The following is a 21127-nucleotide window of genomic DNA, read 5'->3' on the forward strand; positions in this document are numbered from 1 at the left end:
CCAAAATTTAATTTGTATTCATCAAGTTGTTTAATGTCACTGACTGATTTTGATAACAAAAGGGTACTTAGGTAATATTTTCATCTTCAATGGTTTCAAGTCTCCTTTTGTAGGCCATATTCTTCTATCTTGGTTTTAGAGAAATTCTCTCAAAAAGGCAAAGATCCTGCAACTATGCCCTGTGTCTAGTTTTTATGCATTGGCCTTCACTTCAAAATGTGCTTCCAAAAAGAACTGAGTAAAAGAAGGAACATCCAGCATGTTTATGATGAAAATCATGAGCCAACTTTTGTGTTTTCATGCATTATCTGATGAAGTTGGGAGTACTGGAAGGTTTTGGCTATTTTTGCATTTTAAGCATTTTATTTTTAGTAAGTCCATTTGTCTCAAAACCATAGCTGAAGATTATGGCAACTCTTTAATAAAAGTTGTTTGCTTATTGTGATATGAAATGAGAAAACTGAAGTTTTAGAATCATTAAGTGTCGCACAAAGAATTTTTCCCTCATGGCTTTAAGGGAAAAAGAAAAAAAAAAAAGCAGTACATTTAGTTTAAGTGCCTTTGATAGGGCTCTAATTAAATACTTCCAAACACTTAAAAATGCAGTATTACAAACTCAACTGAGTTAATAATGTTTCATCTGGTAAATCTCCTTTATCTTCTGGAAGTTATTTTGGTAAAATTAGTCAATCCTCACAACTATGCCATTACAAATAATCTACGAATTGGGGGTATATATTCCACAGGAGTTTATTACGGCTTTCAAACTAAGTGTTCAAAAGAGTGCTTGATAATTTTTAATTAGATAAAAGCATTATTTCCCCAAGTCTCTCCATTTTATAAAAATAAGTGAAATCCAGAAGTGCCCGTGCATATTTTCATATCCTCACTCATATTCCTAAAAAAAGAAACCTGGTCGATTACTGCTGGGTGAGACCTAAGAATGTTACAAGGAGAAATCATTCGACTTCCAGGGTTCCTTAAAATATCCCACTTCAATGTAATTACCAGTGTTCCCTGTTTAATTTAGAAGCGAAGAGATTAAGCATTAAGTAATAGCAGCAAAGAGTTTATTTACATCAAGATACCAGCAGAGGTCAGCAAAAACTAAGGCAGTGTGTGCCACATGACTTACACGAGGACCTTATGCTCTTCCTTTCAGGGTATCTGCAATGCAGAACGAAAACATCTAATTACCCAAGTGCAGTCCTTTAAAAACCCCTCCGTTTTATATGCTGTCACTTGACCCGGGAGGGTGGGGATGAGAGGCCACAGTGGGATCTGTCTTTTTGGGGCAGCAACAGCTTTCAAAGAACTGTTCAGATTTTGTCCAACAAAACTCACCTCCAGTGCTGTATTGCAAACTACGCTACACTTCAGACAGCCATTCCCATTAAAAAACAAACATTTTGTTGTTGTTTACAGAATACTCATATTACTTAGGCTCTCCAATGTGTTCAGAGGTTCTGAAGTTCTGAACGTGGAATATTTGAAAGGACATGAGTGCATTTTTCTGGAGAATTTTGTCAGGTGGTAGGACAGCTTGTTACACAGAAGCAGATGTAACATTTTAAAAATAGAAGACTCTCAAGTATAACATTTCAAAGGTAACTATTTTCTTATACTTGTAAAAAGAAATAGGAAAAAGATCACAAGGAGGTGCCATTTATTTCAAATACGTACAGGCATTTTTACTTTAATGTTTGTGGCCAATCTGTGTAAGACCAATGTTTATGGCCTTACGTTAACTTCTCAAGTGGGACCCATATACAGAAGTTAAAGGTTCGTATCGCTCTTATTTCTGCTTGTTAAACTAATAGTATCCTAAAATAACTTAGCCACCTGGAACCATACTTATGCAAAATATAAAAAGAATCTAGACAATTTCATTGCATTCTGTACTTCTGTAATTCTAGATTAAAAAATAGTAAGTGGACTCATGATGCAATTTTTCCAAAACACAGCTTTTATTATAGCGCACTCTAAATTAGATACACCTCTCTGTAAACATTGTGCATGTTCACAAAGTCTGGTCTCTTAAGGTATAATGAACAAATATAAGCAAAATTGTTCCAGAAATTTACCCTTGAAGCTTAAATTAACTATTACCATCTTTGAAAGGTAACAGAAATGTTCTACTAAGGAATGCTGAAATATAGACAAGTTGAATTTTATAGCCATTTATTCTTTTGAAAATATATTCCTGTTTTAAACAACAAAAAAAATCTGAGATTTAAATTTGTCTCTACAGAATGGCTTAAGCAAGATACTAAATCGTACTTACTTAGAACCAACAAAAACATAATGCAACTAATGTCTAATGACCCCAGTTCATTAAATAGTATGAACCCAGATAAAATTGGAAGTCTGTGTATCCTCTATAACAAAATACTTCCTTAATTCAGAAAAAAAAAAATCTAGTATCTGATTTAAGTATATAAATCCAAAATAGTTTTTTTTGCCAGTGCTCTGTTGAAATGTGAATTGAAGAACTGATACTAACCATACTTCTGATAATTAGGTCAGTGAACAATTGTAACTTAATGACAATTCCATGGTTCAAAATGGCATTCCATCAAAGTAAAATCTGTTCAACAGATACCAAAAGTATACAGGAATAAAAATAAACCCTACTGGTCAGTTCAATCAAACTGGCTGTATAAATTTCATTTCAATGGCTAAAAAGCATTTTAAACTGCTGAAAGCTCAATCAGATTCCAAGTACTCTAATTTAGGAAAAACAAAGCAAAAACCTAGTTTAGTGGCAATCTCCTAGATGATAAAAGATTTTAGACAGATAGGTAGCTGCTTAAAAAAAAAGAGCAGAAAGGTTATCACTCACTCTCATCCTCCCAACAGCACCCATACAAATTTCACACAAAACCTGTATATCAAGATTCAGCCAATTTCCAAATAATTTATATTCTCTCTCAACTAGGGTTTCTTTAACTTGTTTTTTTTTTTCCATTCTTACTACCTTAAAGCCTTTTTTAGGCCTTTTAATCCTAATTGCCACCCTATAAAACTTTAATACCATAGATACAATGTATCCCTGTTTATGTATTGTATATATTTATCCATGCTTTATACATAGAATGAAATTTTTGCCATCAACAACAAATTCTCACCAAAAATGTATGATCTAAACCATGAAAGGTTCACAATACTAAAACTTTTTTTTAAGGGTAAGTTGTGAGACAATTTTAGCACACAGATAGGGTAGATTATTTCTAAAATATTTTTAACACTCAACCACCAAGTTTTATCAAAATTAACTTTTCCTGAAGTAGGTGGGCACTGTTCTCAGCTATCGTCCTTGGCTTGCATAGTGGTGTAGGACCACAAACATGGCCATCCAAAGCAATCTTAATAATCAACGGGGAAAATGTTCTTTGACCTTTAAAAATCCAGCAAAATATTAAAAACTTGGTCAGTTATAAATAAAAGAAAATGAAAACATTGTAAAAAGAAGGATTTTAGTACACTCTAATTTAAACATTAGAAACACTGAGAATTCTGAGAATTAAAGTGTCATTTCATTGTTAAAAAACTAATTAAGAGTGGTCTGGAGAGTGCTTGCCTTTTTGTTAACTTTGGATACTAAGTATTTACTCTATAACCACTGCAAACTATCATACTCAAGTTTGGATCAGCTTCCACCATTTTATCATTTGTACTTCCAATGTTGTTAAACAACTCTAATTTCCTTTAAATGAAGTTTTTAGCATCGCTGCCTCTGGAATATATTCGACCTTCTCATCACAACCAATTGCTCTATTTATGTTAAGCTTGCCTCCACGAGGTTCCCCTAGCTGAGGCTCTAGAATAGCAGTGCCAACATTCCCATCAATGATTTCTTCTACAACCCCATTTACTGTCATTTCAAATCTCATGTCTAGCGTTATCATTTTTCATTTCTTCACTCACTTTTATCTTTGTTGGCCAGTTCTTTTGATGATCCACTTTTATAAAATGTCCCATGGGCGACACGGAGACAACATATCCACAAGCTTTGCTGTCTATGTGCAAACTGAATGACAGATGTGCAGTAACCGATCACGAGCAGAATTTGAGAGAAGTACTGTGATTGGTCAGTGATAATGAAGCACATCTGTTACATAATGATTTGTGGACCAAAGAGCTAGCAGGGCAGTTTGTACCTCATGTAACTGCTTAAGACAGTATATACTGTCTTAACTGAAATTTGAGCTCAGCTAATGGAGGACTGCCTTTACCTACCTGTTGACATTGACCTGGACAGGCTTAAAGCTGACTGCTGAGGAAGAGCCCATCTAAATTTCTATCAAATAATGAATCTTAAAGCACCCTAAATGCAACATTAGTGCACAATGAGTGCGTGTCGAGGTGGTTTTCAAATCTTCATCATTTGGCAATCAACTTTAAAATGTATCTTAGAATGACAGAGTTTTAGAAATAAAGAAGGGATCTTTAAAGATCCCATAATTTGATACCAAAAATTATCCAGCATGTTTATTATGAATGATTTCTCCTCCTTCAATTTCGATCTGTTCATATAGCCACTTGCGGTCACAGCGGCACTCAGCTCCACATTTGGTGGACCCACAGGCAGGACAAGCATAGAAACATCCTAAACAGTCTTCATCAAGGCAGTCACAAAGGTCCATTCCACTGAAAATCAGGAGACCCTGGCTATCATAGACCTTACTCTTCGCTGGTATCACTTGTCTGTAAAATAAAATACAAGATGAATTACACCTCACACATTATTTTTTAATATGTTGTTGAAAATAGGGTAATGAAAACAAATTTAAGGCGGTATAATATTTTGAATTAGGGATGAAGTCCTGCAAAACTGGCATACAACTTTTCAGACACAAGCCTACTCTACATTTAGTAGTAAATAAACTGTGTTGAAAATAAGAGATCTCATTCAAAAGTGTTGAGACAAATCCAAAAAGCCTGAATATGCCTCTTAAAGTCCATTTTAAAGTCAACTCAGTCCATTCCTTTACTATTTCCAAAAAATATTTGTTTAAAATATTCTTCCCTTACCTTAACAGCAATAACAAAGAATGGATGCTTCATAGTGGTATATTTTGTTGTTTACCAATCTCTTTCTACTAACCTATTGGTTTCTATACTGCAATTAATCTGTTTCTTGTTCTTTAGTGGACACGAGCAAATCTGGCTTAAAAACAATTAAATGACTCAATGGAAAAACTTAACAGATGGAATAAATGGCATATGTGGAAAATAATTCTGAATGATTATACTAACATTTGTCAACCTGTATTTTAGAAATGTTCAATTTAAAAAGTCATATTCTAAACAATTTAGTTTTCTCATTCATTCTGTTGACTGTACCACGACTGTTTCTATTTTAGACATGTAAAAAATAAAAAAGCAACCTTGAAATCTCATAAGATTGAATTTTTAGCTGCCACCCATAGAGAAGTGATATACCTAATTATATACCAATGCTTTAAAAAATTGTTTTAAGTATATGTTTAAATTTTAATTCTCATGCCAAAAATGTTACCTTGTTCACTTCATTGACACTTTCTTAGAAATAATTTTTTAGAATTGAAAGGGATGCCTTAATTTTATATGCAGCCCTTGAAGATTCTTATAATCCCAGATTATCCAATTTAAAATATCTACCCAGAAAATTCAAAACTTAAGATAGTGAAACAATACAGATGTGAAGCAGCAAGTTAATATAGGCCTTAAATGAACACACAGCTTACCTGTCAGAACCAGCGGTAGCATTTTTTGTGAGCCTTCTTTTTTCTCTTTTACCAGTTTCTGGAGCAAATTCAGTTTGCTTTCCTGGGTTTGCAAATTGCAATGACCTCAAAGCTTTAGCAGTTCTTCCCTGAATAAAGATAAACAAATTATCAACTCAAATCTTGATAACAGACCATGAACAGATTAATTTTTAACTTGATGTTAATCCAGATTATCCCTTAACCTCAAGGACAGTTAGGAATTCACAAAAAAGAAAAAGGTTTTAGAACCCAAGTACAAAAACTACACAGCCCTACACAATATTCAAAGTTTATTGGTTAATTTATTTGTAATATTTTCATTATCTAATTTTAGTCTCTGGCATATGGGGAGGGGCAACAGACATTGTGAAAACTGTAATGGCTGCTGCCAAGATAGGAAAAAAGGCAGAAAAACCACCGTATAACCCAAGGGCATAATGCTGAGGTTCCTGGAGCACTTGGCAGGCTCAAATGGTGGAGCTTATAACTCATGATCTTGGGGTTATGAGCCTGAGCCCTATGTTGGGTGTGGAGATTCCTTCAAAAAAAAAAAAAAAAAGTAAATCTTAAAAAAAACAAAAAAAAACCCTGAGGTTCCTAATAGGATCTTGAGTTCTTAAGGAAAGGTTCTTTCCTTAAAAAAAAGCAGAGAGAAAAAAAAAAAAAAAAAAAAGCAGAGAGGTAATATGGTTTTAAGTTCTGAAATAGTATTATCTTTTTAAAAAGCTTTAGTAAAACAAAATTTTGATGGTTAAGGATTTAAGTTCATTATCTGGGGGAAAAACAGTTTATGTGATATATTCCACAAGAGCAACAAATAAATAAATGAAGACACCTAAAGTGACAGCAGCAAGTACCTAGTATGAACTACAAGGTAACACTGAGTCCTGGATATATGCCTCTGAGGGGAGAACAAAAGGGAAGCACTATATGTAATTTAAAATTTTAATTATCTTTCAATTTGGTTTATTAATATAATGAAAAGGAGGAAATTGAGAAAAATATCCCAGCAGCAAGAATTATAAATTGGTTATAAATAGAAATTTTGAGAAGTGCTCCTTTGATATACTTGTCTTTGTTCTACACCAACGATAGCTTTATGAAATCTCAATTTTTTTCTGATATAGTTAAATAATCTGAATGTAGGGCATGTTAATAAGAGAGTTATAAATATTCAGTATTTACAATGTAAAAATGTATGCTTTTTGACCATAGGGAGTCCCGAAATTAGCCTAATCATACCAAGTAAGAACTCTGAGCTAGAAGCAAAGGAAACTCACAAGCATCTAAAAAACCCAAACAAGAATGGTATTAGTGCCAAAGGAGAAAGACTGAAGAAACAATTATTGCAAGTCATTTCTCTGGTGTTTGTTTTAAAGCAGTAATTTTTAAGTCCTTCATAAGAAAGGGGAATTCATTCTGCTATACAGATCCTTACTGGCTAGCATGTCTCACTGAGTTACTTTGGTATTAGAAAACAAACTAAGATAATAATTAAGTCCTGGTTTTACCACAATGTTCTAAAAGCCACTCCCAACATCATAGCCCTAGCTAGGAGTTACAGCTTGAGTCATGGACATAATATATTATTCCTTTCTCAAGCCTACTTTATCATCCAGTAGGGTATACAGAAATATTTAGAAACAGTATATTCACCTCCCCAACTTTAATTCACAATTAATAATAACATAAATATGATTTCTTTATAGTTCAATAAAACCCCACATGGTAGAAGTAACATAGCAGAAAAAATTACTGCTACACATACATCTGAATCAGGTTTTCTTCTCTGCCGGTCTTCAGAATCAACATCCACACTTCCATTGATTATTTGTGTACATTTTGGACAAAGCTTCCATCCAGGTACAAGCTGTCTTCCAAATTTTGCACTCAGAAAAGTGGCATCATCTAAGTCAATTACATGCAAATTTTTTTTGGCTAGCTTTTTGTGTATGTTAAATGGGTCACAACATGACTTCTGCAAATCCTCAAATCTGTCAATGTAAATTTTTGCATGATGGAAGCAAATGGTATTGTTCCCAGAAAGTGTCATTCCAGTTCTAAGTTGAAGTAAAAGCATATCATTTGATGACAATTCTTGCAAAGTCTTGAAACCCGTGTGACGAGTGTAGTAGGTTTTATGGCACTCATTTGTGGTACGAAGCTGAACTCCAACTGAACATGGATCCATCACTCTTGATTCTGGCAAATCTTCCTTGTTTGATTTTACCTAGAAATCTCTCTCTCTCTAGCAGGTCATGTGCTGATCACCCTAGAGAAAACAGTGAAAAGTCAGATTTGTGCTGCAAACTTTTAATCTGGGAAAATGAAAAAGCATTTGATAAAATTCAACACTTATTTAAAAGAAAGAAAGTCTTAGCAAGCAAGGAATAGAAAGGCATTTACCAAAAGCCTATAATAAACATTATTTAATCATAAAACATTAGAGGCATTCCCCGTAAAGTTAGAACCACAAAAGAATACTTGTTATTTAACACTATTATTAAAGCTTCCACTTAACACTGTATTAAAAGGTATAGGAATTGAGAAAAGTATTTCTCAAAGATGATGATAATATCTACACAGAAAATACAAAAGGTTCAACAGGTACAACTCGTAAGATAATTCAACAATGATGCTAGAAACATTAAGAGATCTTACAAAATAAATCCTACAGGGATCCCTGGGTGGCTCAGCGGGTTTAGCACCTGCCTTTGGCCTGGGGTGTGATCCTGGAGTCCCGGGACCGAGTCCCATGTCAGGCTCCCTGCATGGAGCCTGCTTTTCCCTCTGCCTCTCTCTCTGTGTCTCTCATGAATAAATAAATAAAATCTTTAAAAGAAAAAAATCCTACAAAAGATATGCAAGACTTTTACAGAGAAAATTAACAAGCACAAAGACAAAAATGATACCCTAAATAAATATTGAAATTAATGGAAATCTTACCAAGGTATATAAATTCTCTGGGAATTTATCCATAAATTCAATGCTATTTCAATCAAATCCCAGCAAGTATTTCACCCATTCTCCCTTGGAATTTAGCATTTGGCTTATATAGAAGAGTAAAAATCCAAAAAAAGTCAAGATAATCTTGAAGGAAGACAAAGTAAGATATTTATTTATTTACTATAAAGCTGTTATTAAAACAGTGTACTGTTTAACATAGTATTAGTACAAATATAGTACAGTATAGACAAATAGATCCATGAAAAGATGAGGGCTTGGTGCAGTATATGACATGCGATTTTATAAAATCAGTGGGTATTGCACATGAAGGGGGAAAAGATTTAATAAAAGATTAGGGGATAACCAGCTAACCACATGGAAAAAGACTAAGAGCTCTTTCTCACCAACAAAAATCAATTCCAGATGGATTAAAGAATTAAACAAGAAAAGAAAAACTATAGTAATGTCTATAAAAAAACAGAAGACTCTGTGATATTGGGATAGAGAAGAATTTCTCAAACAAGAAAGCACATACCAAAGGAAACGACGGGTACATTTGATTATATGTCAAAATTAAAATTAAACATTTCCTTATAACTCGAAAGGATGAAAAACAGCCATACTTGAAAGGCATGGTTAGGATTATTATCCCAAATATACATAAAAAATTCTGACTTCTGGGAACCCTGGGTGGTGCAGCAGTTTAGCGCCTGCCTTTGGCCCAGGGCGCGATCCTGGAGACCCGGGAAGAATCCCACGTCGGGCTCCCGGTGCATGGAGCCTGCTTCTCCCTCTGCCTGTGTCTCTGCCTCTCTCTCTCTCTCTCTGTGACTATCATAAATAAAAAATAAAAAATAAAAATTAAAAAAAATTCTGACTTCTACAATTAGAAAATGACAAAGAACCCATTAGAAAACTAAGCATTCTCTCTCTCTCAAATAAATAAAATCTTAAAAAAAAAAAAAAAAACAAAGCAAATACAGATAGGCAATTCAGAGAGGAAGAGAACAAAATAGCCAATAAATGCATACAAAGATGTTCAACCTTTACACTTATCAAAAAACAAACAAACAAACAAAAAAAAAACCACCTAACTAAATACCATTTCTCAAACATTTGCTTAGCAAAATTTTAAAAACCTTATAATCTGGTTAAAATGTGGCCAATTCTTATATGCTCCTTATACACTGGTAGGAATGTAAACTGCAATTGCCTTAGAGTGTTTTTGGCAATTTCTGATAAAATTAAACAAGTCCACATTCCAGGACCTTGCACTTTCAGCTCTAGGTGTCTGCCAAAAAATATATGTCCCAAAAGAGAACAAGGACTTTCTGTTTTACATATACAAACACTTTGAGCATTTATGGTCTTTGGCAGTGAAAAGCTGGAAATCTAATTTTAAGGAGAAACCAGTACTCAATAGGCACTTCTATAGGACAGTTAACCACATGAATTAAATGAATCAACATAGGTAAATCTTAAAGATAATCTTAAGTGAAAAAGTTGTAAAAGGATACATACCGTATTATTTATGTAAAATTTTAAATACACAAAATAGTGTACATGTTTTATGGATGAAAATATCATGGTACAGGGGATCCCTGGGTGGCGCAGCGGTTTGGCGCCTGCCTTTGGCCCAGGGCACGATCCTAGAGACCCGGGATCGAGTCCCGCATCCGGCTCCCTGCGTGGAGCCTGCTTCTCCCTCTGCCTATGTCTCTGCCTCTCTCTCTCTCTATCGTGAATAAATTAATAAAATCTTAAAAAAAAAAAAAAAGAAAATATCATGGTACAATATACATGAATAAGAAATACCAAATTTGTGGTATACATACTTCTAAGGAGAAAGGAACCTTTTAAAAGAGATTTATGGAAGATTAAATTGAAGGCATATACACAAGTGTTTCATTATTTTCTGTACTATTTGAAAATTTTCATAAATATTTTTCAAAGCAAATACAAAAGCTTAGCGGAATTCTTAAAGGAAAGAAACAATAAATACTGGAAAAAATTGCTGAAAATCAATGTGAATCACTGAAATCTGGATAGTGGAAGAGTACTGAAAAATCTAGGATTCTGATATTTTGTATGTGTTTTTATAAACTTTGCTCCATATTAAAAAAAAAAAACTCGTTAGAAAGCTTAGACACTTCCCAATGTTTTTTTTAGAGAAAAACTACATTCATATAAGATCATATAAAACCATAAACAAAGATGACTCTGGTCTCATGTAACAATAAATAGTGAATAAATATACACCTGTTTTCAGTTAAAATACTAAAGTTAAAAAAATAGAATACAATCTAAAGTTCAAAATGTCACTGAACATTTTAACTTAAAATGTTTAAAAGCTGGGGATCCCTGGGTGGCTCAGCGGTTTGGCACCTGCCTTTGGCCCAGGGCGCAATCCTGGAGTCCCGGGATCGAGTCCCGCGTCGGGGTCCCGGCATGGAGCCTGCTTCTCCCTCTGCCTGTGTCTCTGCCTCTCTCTCTCTGTGTCTATCATAAATAAATAAATAAATGAATCTTTAAAAAAAAAAAAGTTTAAAAGCTAACTAAGATGGAACATATTCATATATTTTTTATTCTATTTTAATCGGCTTTTAAAACTTAACTTCCCAGTAATTGTGGCAAGTGCATCAGATAAAATGGCTCGTGTTATACAGATAATTAGATTTCTTTTAGCAGAAATGTAGGCTAAAATGAATTAAGGAGTGGGAAAGAGGAAGCCAGAGATATAGTTACAAAACAACAAACTATGCTGTACTTTAACAGATATGGTTCTCAAATCTGGCTCTGACTTTTCTTTAACAGTCAACACAAGGAAAGAAACTTGGTCAACAACCAGCCTCCCCAGCACATTTTGGAAACTGCTAATACTTACTCTCTTATTGATGCTCGATTATTTATATTTTTAGGTAACTATCACCAATTTGTATCCATGAAACTGATTTTCGGAACATAAAATTTCTTAGCATTCAAAGACTTGGACTACCTTCACCATATTTGATAGGAAAAGCATCTTGTGACTTAGGAAATTCATTTTGGAAATTCTATGTGTCCATAGAATTAATACATTTTTACCCATTAGGGAATTATTTTCCTTGGCTACTGTGGCATCTGTTCCTTTCTTTTTATCTTTTTTTTTCTTTTTTTAATTCACAACTTAGTTAAAGGCAAGCATTACCTTGATATAAAACCAAGGACTTTGCAAAAAATAAAAAAAAAGAACCTAAATTCCTTGCGAACATAGGCAAAAAATTCATAAAAATAATTTAGTACACCGAATCCAGCAATACATATCAAAAACTACAACCACTGAAAGTGTCATTAAAGAAAATGAAATACTTAGGAATAATTTTAACAAACATGTAAGATCTGTACACTAAAATGTACAAAATTTGTTGAAAGGTAATTTAAAAGGCCAAAATAAATGGTGAGATACCCTGTGTCCATATATCGGAAGACACAGAATTGCTTAAATGCCTGTTCTCCTGGGACACCTGGGTGGCTCAGCAGTTGAGCGGCTGCCTTCTGCTCAGGGCGTGGTCCTGGGGTCCTGGGATGAGTCCCGCATCCGGCTCCCTGCAGGGACCCTGCTTCTCCCTCTGCTATGTCTCTGCCTCTCATGAATAAAAAAATAAAATCTTTAAAAAAATTAAAAAAATAAATGTTCTCCTTATATTAGTTTATAGATTCAATGCAATTGTAATAAATTAATAAGCTTCATCTAAAATTCATTCATTTATTTATTTATTTATTAAAGATTTTATTTATTTATTTATTCATGACAGACACAGAGAGAGAGGCAGAGACAGAGACACAGGCAGAGGGAGAAGCAGGCTCCATGTGGGGAGCCTGATGTGGGACTCGATCCCAGATCTCCAGGATCACACCCAGGGCTGAAGGCAGCGCTAAACCGCTAAGCCCCCCTCCCCCCCCCCTCCCCCCCCCCCCCCCCCCCCCCCGCAGCTGCCCCCATCTAAAATTTAAATAGAATGCAAAGGACTTCCTATATCCAAAACAATCAGAAAAAAGAACAAAGCTAGAAGACCATCCAGTCCAATCAGAATGGACTTATTGTAATCAGGAGGGTACACACTTATCTTAAAGATAGACCTAAACATATCAATGGGATCAAATATAAACCCAAGAGATATACCCCATTTATATGTTCAACTGATTTCTAGTAAAGGTACAAAGCCAATCCTATGGGAAAAGGAAGTTTTTTTCAACAAGTGGTTTTGAAACAAGTGGATATCCATGAGAAAAATAAATGTTGGCCAGTACCATACACTATAGATGAAGATTAATTCAAGATAGTTCATAGTCTTCAGCATTAGAGCTACACTAAAGACTTTTAGAGAAAACACTGGAGACCATATTTATAATGTTGTATAGGCAAAGATTTCTCAGAACACAGAAACCAGCTGCCATAACAGAAAAAGCAGTAAGTTTCATCAAGATTACTTTTATGCAGAAGTCAAAATTTCAAATATTAATTAGAAAGCCGTATGTTGAGAGAAAATATGCAAACAGTATTTATCAGCCAAATCATTGTATCCAGATTGTTAAAAAACTACAACAATAAAAAGACAAACCATTAACACTGGCAAAAGACTTGAGCAGGCATATCAAAAAACCAGATATACAGACAATAAAAAAAGACAATACATGATAAACAATCGACAGCCATCAAAAAGAGTGAAATCTTGTCGTTTGCAACAACATGGATGGAGCTAGAGTATATTATGTAAGTGAAATAAGTCACTTAGAGAAAGACAAATACCATATGAGCTCACTCCTATGTGGAATTTAAGAAAGAAAACAGATGAACATATGGGAAGGGGATACAAACTTCTTAATGATAGAAAACAAACTGAAGGGTGATGGAGGGGAGGTGGATGGGGGATGGGCTAGATGGGTGATAGATACTAAAGAGAGCACTGGTGTGATGAGCACTGGGTGTTGTATGCGATGAATAACTGAATCTACTCCAGAAATCAATATTGCACATTATGTTTACTAACTAAAATTTAAATTTAAAAATGAAAATAAATAAATATTCCAGTGAATGTGTAGTGGAATATCACTGGAATACTTACTGCAATCTCTAAAGACCAAGTGAGCAATTGTTCATGTGTTTACTTTCCTTTTATCTTGTCTAAATTATTACATAGTTCGTGAGGGTTGCAATCTTGCTAATAAGCAAGATTCTGAATTATGCCAGTGTACTTAAATGATCTCCCTTAGAAACTTGGAAATATGATTAAATTCCTATTAAATCACTTTTTTATGGTATTTGCTTGGATATCTTCCACAAGAGCAAAAATTCTTATATTAACCTTAACTGCGAACTTGAACTCCTGGTTGGAGAGTACAGTGTTAATTAAATGTGTTTTTAGTTCAACTTAGCCATGACCCTATTCACCTTTGAAAACATCCTCTTCTGATAAACAGGTGCTTTCAGTTGAAAAGCGCTCTTGGCACACTTTTGAGTACTATAATTTTTGGAGGAACACTTGAAGAAATTAAACTGCTGCACAATACCATTTTCTAAGCAGCCTCAGGTGTCACTGTTAGAGTAGATTTACTATGAGTTGCCAGATAAAATACAGTATGCTCAGTTAAACATGAATTTTAGATAATGTGTATTTTATTTATATCCCAAATATTTTTAAAAATATTTTATTTATTTATTCATGAGAGACACAGAAGGAGAGAGAGGCAGAGGCACAGGCAGAGGGAGAAGCAGGCTCCATGCAGGGAGCCTGATGTGGGACTCGATCCCAGGTCTCCAGGATCACACCCCAGACTGAAGGTGGCACTAAACCACTGAGCCACCTGGACTGCCCTTATATCCCAAATATTGCTAAAAAGTAGTTTGTCTGAAATTCGAATTTAACTGGGCATGGTGTATTTTTATTTGCTAAATTTGACATCATTTACTGCATTTTTTTGGATCGTCCAGTGAATAGAGATACTTCTTTGGTACCAGCTTCACATTATGCCCCACTTCTTACTTGTCACTAAAAGCTGAACTTCCCACTAATAAATTATAGGACCTGCTCACTTTAAAACTAAAATGTTCTATCAGAAAATAGACTTCCAGGGATCCCTGAGTGGCGCAGTGGTTTGGCGCCTGCCTTTGGCCCAGGGCGCGATCCTGGAGACCCGGGATCGAATCCCACGTCGGGCTCCCGGTGCATGGAGCCTGATTCTCCCTCTGCCTGTGTCTCTGCCTCTCTCTCTCTCTCTGTGTGACTATCATAAATAAAAATTAAAAAAAAAAAAAGAAAAAAAGAAAATAGACTTCCAGTTACAGCAAAAATAAATAAATAAATAAATAAATAAATAAATTTTACGCACATATTAAAACTCAATGGCACCACTGTACCACTCATTTAAAGCTGTCATAGTTAAAGTGTATACACCTGTGTCAATGAAGTTTTATTGCTTTAAGTCTTACATTAAGTTTATTCCTGATCTATTATTAGGCAGTTTGTTCATGCGTGGCTAAGATAAAGATAAAGAAAAGTCAGGCTAGCTCAAGGAGTACAAGATTTCAGCGGGTGATCTTAAGTGTTTACTGCCTGACTTTTAAAAATTATAGCCTGGAGCGCCTGGATGGCTCAGTGGTTGAGCATCTGCCTTCGGCTATAAGTGTGGTCCCAGGGGTCCCGCATCAAGCTTCCCACAGGAGTCTGCTTCTTCTGCCTGTGTCTCTGCTTCTCTCACGGTGCTCTTATGAATAAATAAATAAAATCTTTAAAAACAAATTTAAAAATATAAAAATAAAAATTACAGACTCTGGCTGCTCCTTCCCCGTTGTATTACTCAATGTCCTTATTTCAGTCTTCCTTCCCTAAGCTAAAGTTCTGCTGCAGAGCTCTTTGGATATGTTTCCCAGCAACTGTTTCTTTTGCTCATTTTGGTCTGTGTTCTGGCAATGCGGTCCACAATTAATTTTTTTTTTAGTGACTGTCTAGTAGCTTCATGTTGTTCCCTTCACCTACATGATGCAATGTTCTCCATGCAATGATGTAATGATTAATCTAACACCTTCCTTAATTAACAGTCAGAGATGCTCTACTATTTACTGTCCAAGAACCAGTACTGGCATCAGCCAGGAACTTATTAGAAAACAAGAATCTCAGTAAGGACACTGGGCCTACTGAATCCAGGATCTACATTTAAAAAAAAAAAAGATCCCCAGGTGATATGTAAGCATATTAGTTTGAGATCCACTGCTTTAGGTAAGAAAACATTAACCAATCATCTTCCATATTTATAGAGCATATTTTAAAAAAGAAAAAAAAAAAGGAAAATACACACACAAATATGAACTTGCCTTCCAGGAAGTTTGAGATTTAGGGAAGATTATGAGGAGAGAGGAGTCATAAATTTGATAAAACAGATGTATAGAGAAATATTTGCATTATTGAAAGCACAGCTGTCAAGGTTTTCACATTCTGATTATGACAGCTCTGTGTCTTCCACTGCCTTGCTTCCACTGCTATTGTACAGCTGACAACGGTAAATAATGAATAGCAATGCAAATACAATTCTTGTCTATATATAAAGATTTTATTTATTTATTTATTTATTTATTTATTTATTTATTTATTTGACAGAGAGAGGGAGAGAGCACAAGCAGGGGGAGGTGGAAAGGGAAAAGCAGACTCCCCACTGAGCAGGAAGCCCAATATGGCTGGATCCCAGAGTCCAGGGATCATGACCTGAGCTGAAGGCAGACACTTAATGGGCTGAGCCACCCAGTTGCCCCTCATCTATATTCTTCTAACTTCTGTCTAATGGAGATTCAATGGGCTCTCTGACTCCCTGTGGAAGACCATTTTGCCTCCATTTACTCATTTATTTTAATATTCCTGATCAATAAATGTTCTTTTGTCATTTGAACTGGTTATAACATCTTACCAGTTCCTCATTAATAAGGGAAACAAAAACCATGTGTCCATAATTTTATATTTGTGTGACAATCGTGATTTTACTCCCACCCCCTTTTCTTGTGCAACTTTTTCCATGTGGAAAATTCTTTTAAACATAGGAATAGATTAATTTGCTTTAACCAATCACTTTAACCAGTATAATATCTAGAATTCCTCATGGAAGAAGAAGAAAAAAAAACAGTCTTGCTCTTAATCGGGTAGGATGAAAACCAGTAACAAATGGAAAACCTTAAATGTTTTCATTTAGACCTGATTACTTTAGTTGTGTTCCTCCACCTTTGGGAATATTTTACTATGATACAAATGAGATCCAGGTCTTCAAGTACCTTTAAGCTACACCTAGTGAAGTAGGATTTACAAAAACTAACACTTAATTTCTGAAGGGTCAATACGTCTAAGGCCTTCCTGTATAGAGGTTTGGATGAATTTAAGTATTTATTTATAATACTTATAAATTTATAAGAAATTGTCCCATTCCTCTCTTTACGGCTTCTATAAAACTCTGAGAATACCCCCTTGCCTACCTATGACTAAGAAAGACAAAGGCCTTACAAGTTCCCATTCACTGCCTCATTTATAAATCTGTGAATTTTTTTTTTTAAGATTTATTTATTTGAAAGAGAGAGAGAGGGAGCGCAGGCAAGCTCACACACCAGCTAGCAGTAAGAATAGAGGAGGGGAAGAAGGGAAGCAGACTCCCTGCTGAGCAGGGAGCTCAGTGAGACCAATGGGAACCAAAATCCTCCTTAGCTATATTTTAAGTTTCTCTCCTTCCTATCAGAGCCCACAACTCCAGAGAATAGGCTGGCCTCAGAGTAAAACACCCTGCAATCTACAATCAAATCTAGTTCTATTCTAGCATCTTTTACTCCTCCCTTGAGATGCTGATAGATCTTTTGGTCAAAGAATTCTCTCCATTACAACAGTTCTTGGTCCCTTATTGCCATAACTCTTTCTTTCTTTTTTTTTTTTTTAAAGATTTTATTTATTTATTCATAACCCTTTCAAATAAAGTCTCTCTTTACTAATTCTGGATTTTTTTTGTAATTTGAAAAATCCCTAAAACTTTTTGCATTTTGGGCTTTCTGTTGCTTTAGGGTTGTTAGTCAGTGCCTACATATGCTTTGTGATTTTAAAGTTAACATTTAGTATTCCCACAGCACTACCAAATGAGTCAAAAGACAATGATCGTTAGGTGTAGAATAGATAAGACAAAATTAGTTGCTCCTTGTGATTTAAACACTGCAAGCTCAAGAAACAAGTTGTTTTCTTTAATTGACGGACGTTATTATGTTTCAGATGTACAAGGTAATGATTCAATATTTGCATATGTTGTGAAAGATCACAAGAAGTCTAGTTAACATCCATCACCAGGGGGCTACAAATTGTTTTTCTTGTGATCAGAACTTTTAAGATTTACTTTCTTAGCAACTTTCAAATACCCAATACAGTGTTAGTAACTATTGTCACCCTGCTGTACGTTACAACCCCATTACTTTATCTTATAACTGGAAGTTTCTATCTTTTGACCCCTTCACCCATTTTGTCCACCCCCCACCTCTGGCAACCACCAATCTGTTCTCTGTATCTATGAGTTCGCTGTTTATTTTTAAATACTTTATTTAAAATTTATACATGTATATATTATTCCATAGGTTCTATGGAATATGCTTTTAAGCATTACCACTTCCTACCCATTACCAAACTCTTAAGATAGGCAGATTAGATTGTGGCTGAGCAACCTCATATAAGGAAAGGATGCTAGCAAGCTTTCCTAGTAACACAAGGTCTAGGACATTATCACAGGGCTCCTAAAGGAATTAAAGCAGGACACCACACCTACCATTGCCACTAACAAAACAAGTAGAAGATAGGGATTAATTAAGGGAGATAATTTTTTTCTTCCCAAAATTTAGAGGGGTGATATAATATTTTCCAGTATGTTGGTTTCCCTTAATACTACTTTTCCAGCCTCCTAATTAATGAGAAAAAGTAGCATTAGGAGGAAATCTGGCCAAACAAAAAATTGACTGAATTTTTAGATCAACTTACATAGTATAAGTCTTTCCCTTTCTGAAAAATGCCTTTTTTACTCTTGTATGAGGGAGGTGCCTTAGAAATTTACAAGGCATTTTCCCAGATTATCTCTCATTTAATGAAAAAAAAAAAATCTGCCCCTACTTTACGAGTCAGCAGTTTTAGTCCTAGGCATACACATACAAGTCATGCCTCTTGCAACTGTTAACTTTTTGTGCCCATTATCTTCAAATACTAACCACTCACACTAGGAGTGAATGGACATTAAAAGAAGGGTTAAAGACCCAAATGAGATGGTTTTTAATCCTTCTTAAGAGGCCCAACAAGAAAGGTAAAGAGACCTTAAAACCAAAATATAGTCAATAGTGCCATTTAAGATATTTGGTTAAAGTGCTGTAGTTAGTTAAGTGCCAGGTAAAGCACTAAGCACAAACGTCAGCCCCTTAAATCTTGACAATAGTGACATAAGTACTATCATCCCCATTTACAGATGAAGAAACTGAAACTTGAAGCTCTAGTTATCACGCCTAGCACAGAGCCTGTTACAGCGTTCAAGTTCTTGCTTAATGGAAGAAAAAAAAAAAGAACAACAACAACAAAAAAAAACAAAAAACTAATTTCACTCTATATGAAGAATCCCTATTAATTAGGCCCTAATGATTTATCTAATGTACTCCCCTTAGATTTTGTGATGCTTCGTGTAGCATACTTTCAGATCATTTTGGGAACAATTTAGCAAACCCTTCAGGCTTCCAAATTCGTAATGTGTCTCTAGGCCTCTAGTCCTTAAAGGTCAAGGAGGAGAACTGAAGTGGGATTTCAACAACCGAGTGACAGTTTCCAGTCCAAGAAGACGTTGCCAAGCTCTCTTAATTCTACCTGATTTGGGATGTGGCGCAAATTATCAAACAATACTTAACACTACAGCTGTTGAATAAGTGACTGTGAAACTGAACTCTGAATCACTCTGTTGAAAATACCTCCATCTCTGCCTCTCTGCCTCTCTCTCTCTCATTCATAAATAAATAAATAAATAAATAAATAAATAAATAAATAAATAAAATCTATCTTTAAAAAAAAAATAAGAGTCTGGACTCCCTACCAATGCCATTACTGGTTCAAACGCCACATACTCCAGGCCAAACTACAGCTACCTGCAAAGCATCCTTCAGGGCAGCACCGGTGTCTTCACGTATTTGGTGTGCCTCCCCCCTCCCTCCCCACCCCAAATACTATTGTTATGGGTCCTTTTGCCTCTGTGTCTGCAGAACAATTTCACAGTGCATTACAACTTTTGCTCTATTCTCAGCTGTTGGAAGGCAGGTTTTTATTTTCCGCATCCGGCGAGCAAAAGAGGAACTTCAGGGACTTCCCTTTTCATAGCACCGAGACACGGCTTTTGTTGTTGTCGTCGTTAGTTTTGCAATCATACGTTAAGCTCTGTGAGGACAAGGAACCATCTAGTTCCTGTTTTACAGCTGTCGCTCCTCTAGTTTAAAAAAAAAAAAAAAAAAGGTCTTTGAATACATGTTCAGAAAGTGCCACAATCGCACACTCCGGAGGATGAATCTCTCCAAGTCAGGGTGACCAGGGCCGCAGGAGGCTGCAATCATTCCCCCTCCCTCCAGACAGCACGGTGGGCACGCGCATAACGCCCCTAGCTGACAGCCACATCACAATGTTTCAAGCTACCAGATACATCCAGGGATCATTTGCTAGGTTCACGCCCTTGGGATGGACGAATGGATACTGATCTGCCTCACCCAAGCATCTGGGGCTGGGAGGATGCCTGTTTGTATGTATGTGTGTGTGTATGTATGTATGTATGTATGTATGTATAAATAAATAAATAAATAAATAAATAAATGAATGAATGAATGAATGAATGAATGAATGAAACAGGAGGCATGCAGGCTGTGCACCAGGTTCAAGGCCACAATCACCCTCTTGTAAATCGTACAAGCATCAGGCATAGCTTTGCGGGGCTCCAGGTCTCGGGAGAAGAGGCGACAACCCGCGGAGGACACAGGTGCGACCCCGGCCGCGCTGACACGAGGGGCCCAACGAGGAACTGGGGCAGGCGGGGGGCTCCGCGGGGCGGCCCCAGCCAACAGCTGAAAGTCCCTCTCACGTGTCTAGGCCTCTCGTCCCACCTCTCCTGGGAGACCTGCTGGAGCCGGCCCCGGGCTCCCGGGCTCCCCCACGGCCCTGTCTCCACACCCGCGCCCTCCCCAGAGCTCCCTCCCCGCGGGCCCTTGTACCTCAGCTCGTACCGTCCTCTGCGGAGCTCCGGCTGCACCCGCATTCGCCGAGAGCCCACTCGGCCGCCAGCTCTTTCCTCTCTTGCCCGCGCTACCACTGAGAGGACGGCGGGCGCGGGCTAGAGAGCCTCAGCCGTACCATAAAGAGACGCCCAGGAGCGGC

General features: G+C 36.2%; 1 protein-coding gene across 2 annotated transcripts; it reads right to left on the reverse strand.

Moving 5' to 3' along the window:
- Positions 1-1946: 1946 nt before the first annotated feature.
- Positions 1947-21119, reverse strand: LOC112663409 (ADP ribosylation factor like GTPase 14 effector protein). 2 transcript variants are annotated; one of them, XM_025452322.3, is made up of 4 exons: positions 20977-21119; positions 7519-8022; positions 5730-5857; positions 1947-4707 (listed from the first exon to the last, which is right to left on the reverse strand). In XM_025452322.3, the coding sequence occupies exons 2-4, from the start codon at positions 7939-7941 to the stop codon at positions 4479-4481; spliced, it is 780 nt and encodes a 259-aa protein (XP_025308107.1). In that variant the 5' UTR covers positions 7942-8022; positions 20977-21119; the 3' UTR covers positions 1947-4478. The 2 variants fall into 2 exon arrangements, with proteins under 2 accessions (XP_025308107.1, XP_025308106.1); XM_025452321.3 differs by having other exon boundaries at positions 20965-21113.
- Positions 21120-21127: the final 8 nt, after the last annotated feature.

Source organism: Canis lupus, chromosome 18 (genome assembly GCF_003254725.2).
Source record: "Canis lupus dingo isolate Sandy chromosome 18, ASM325472v2, whole genome shotgun sequence".
Taxonomy (NCBI): Eukaryota; Metazoa; Chordata; class Mammalia; order Carnivora; family Canidae; genus Canis; species Canis lupus.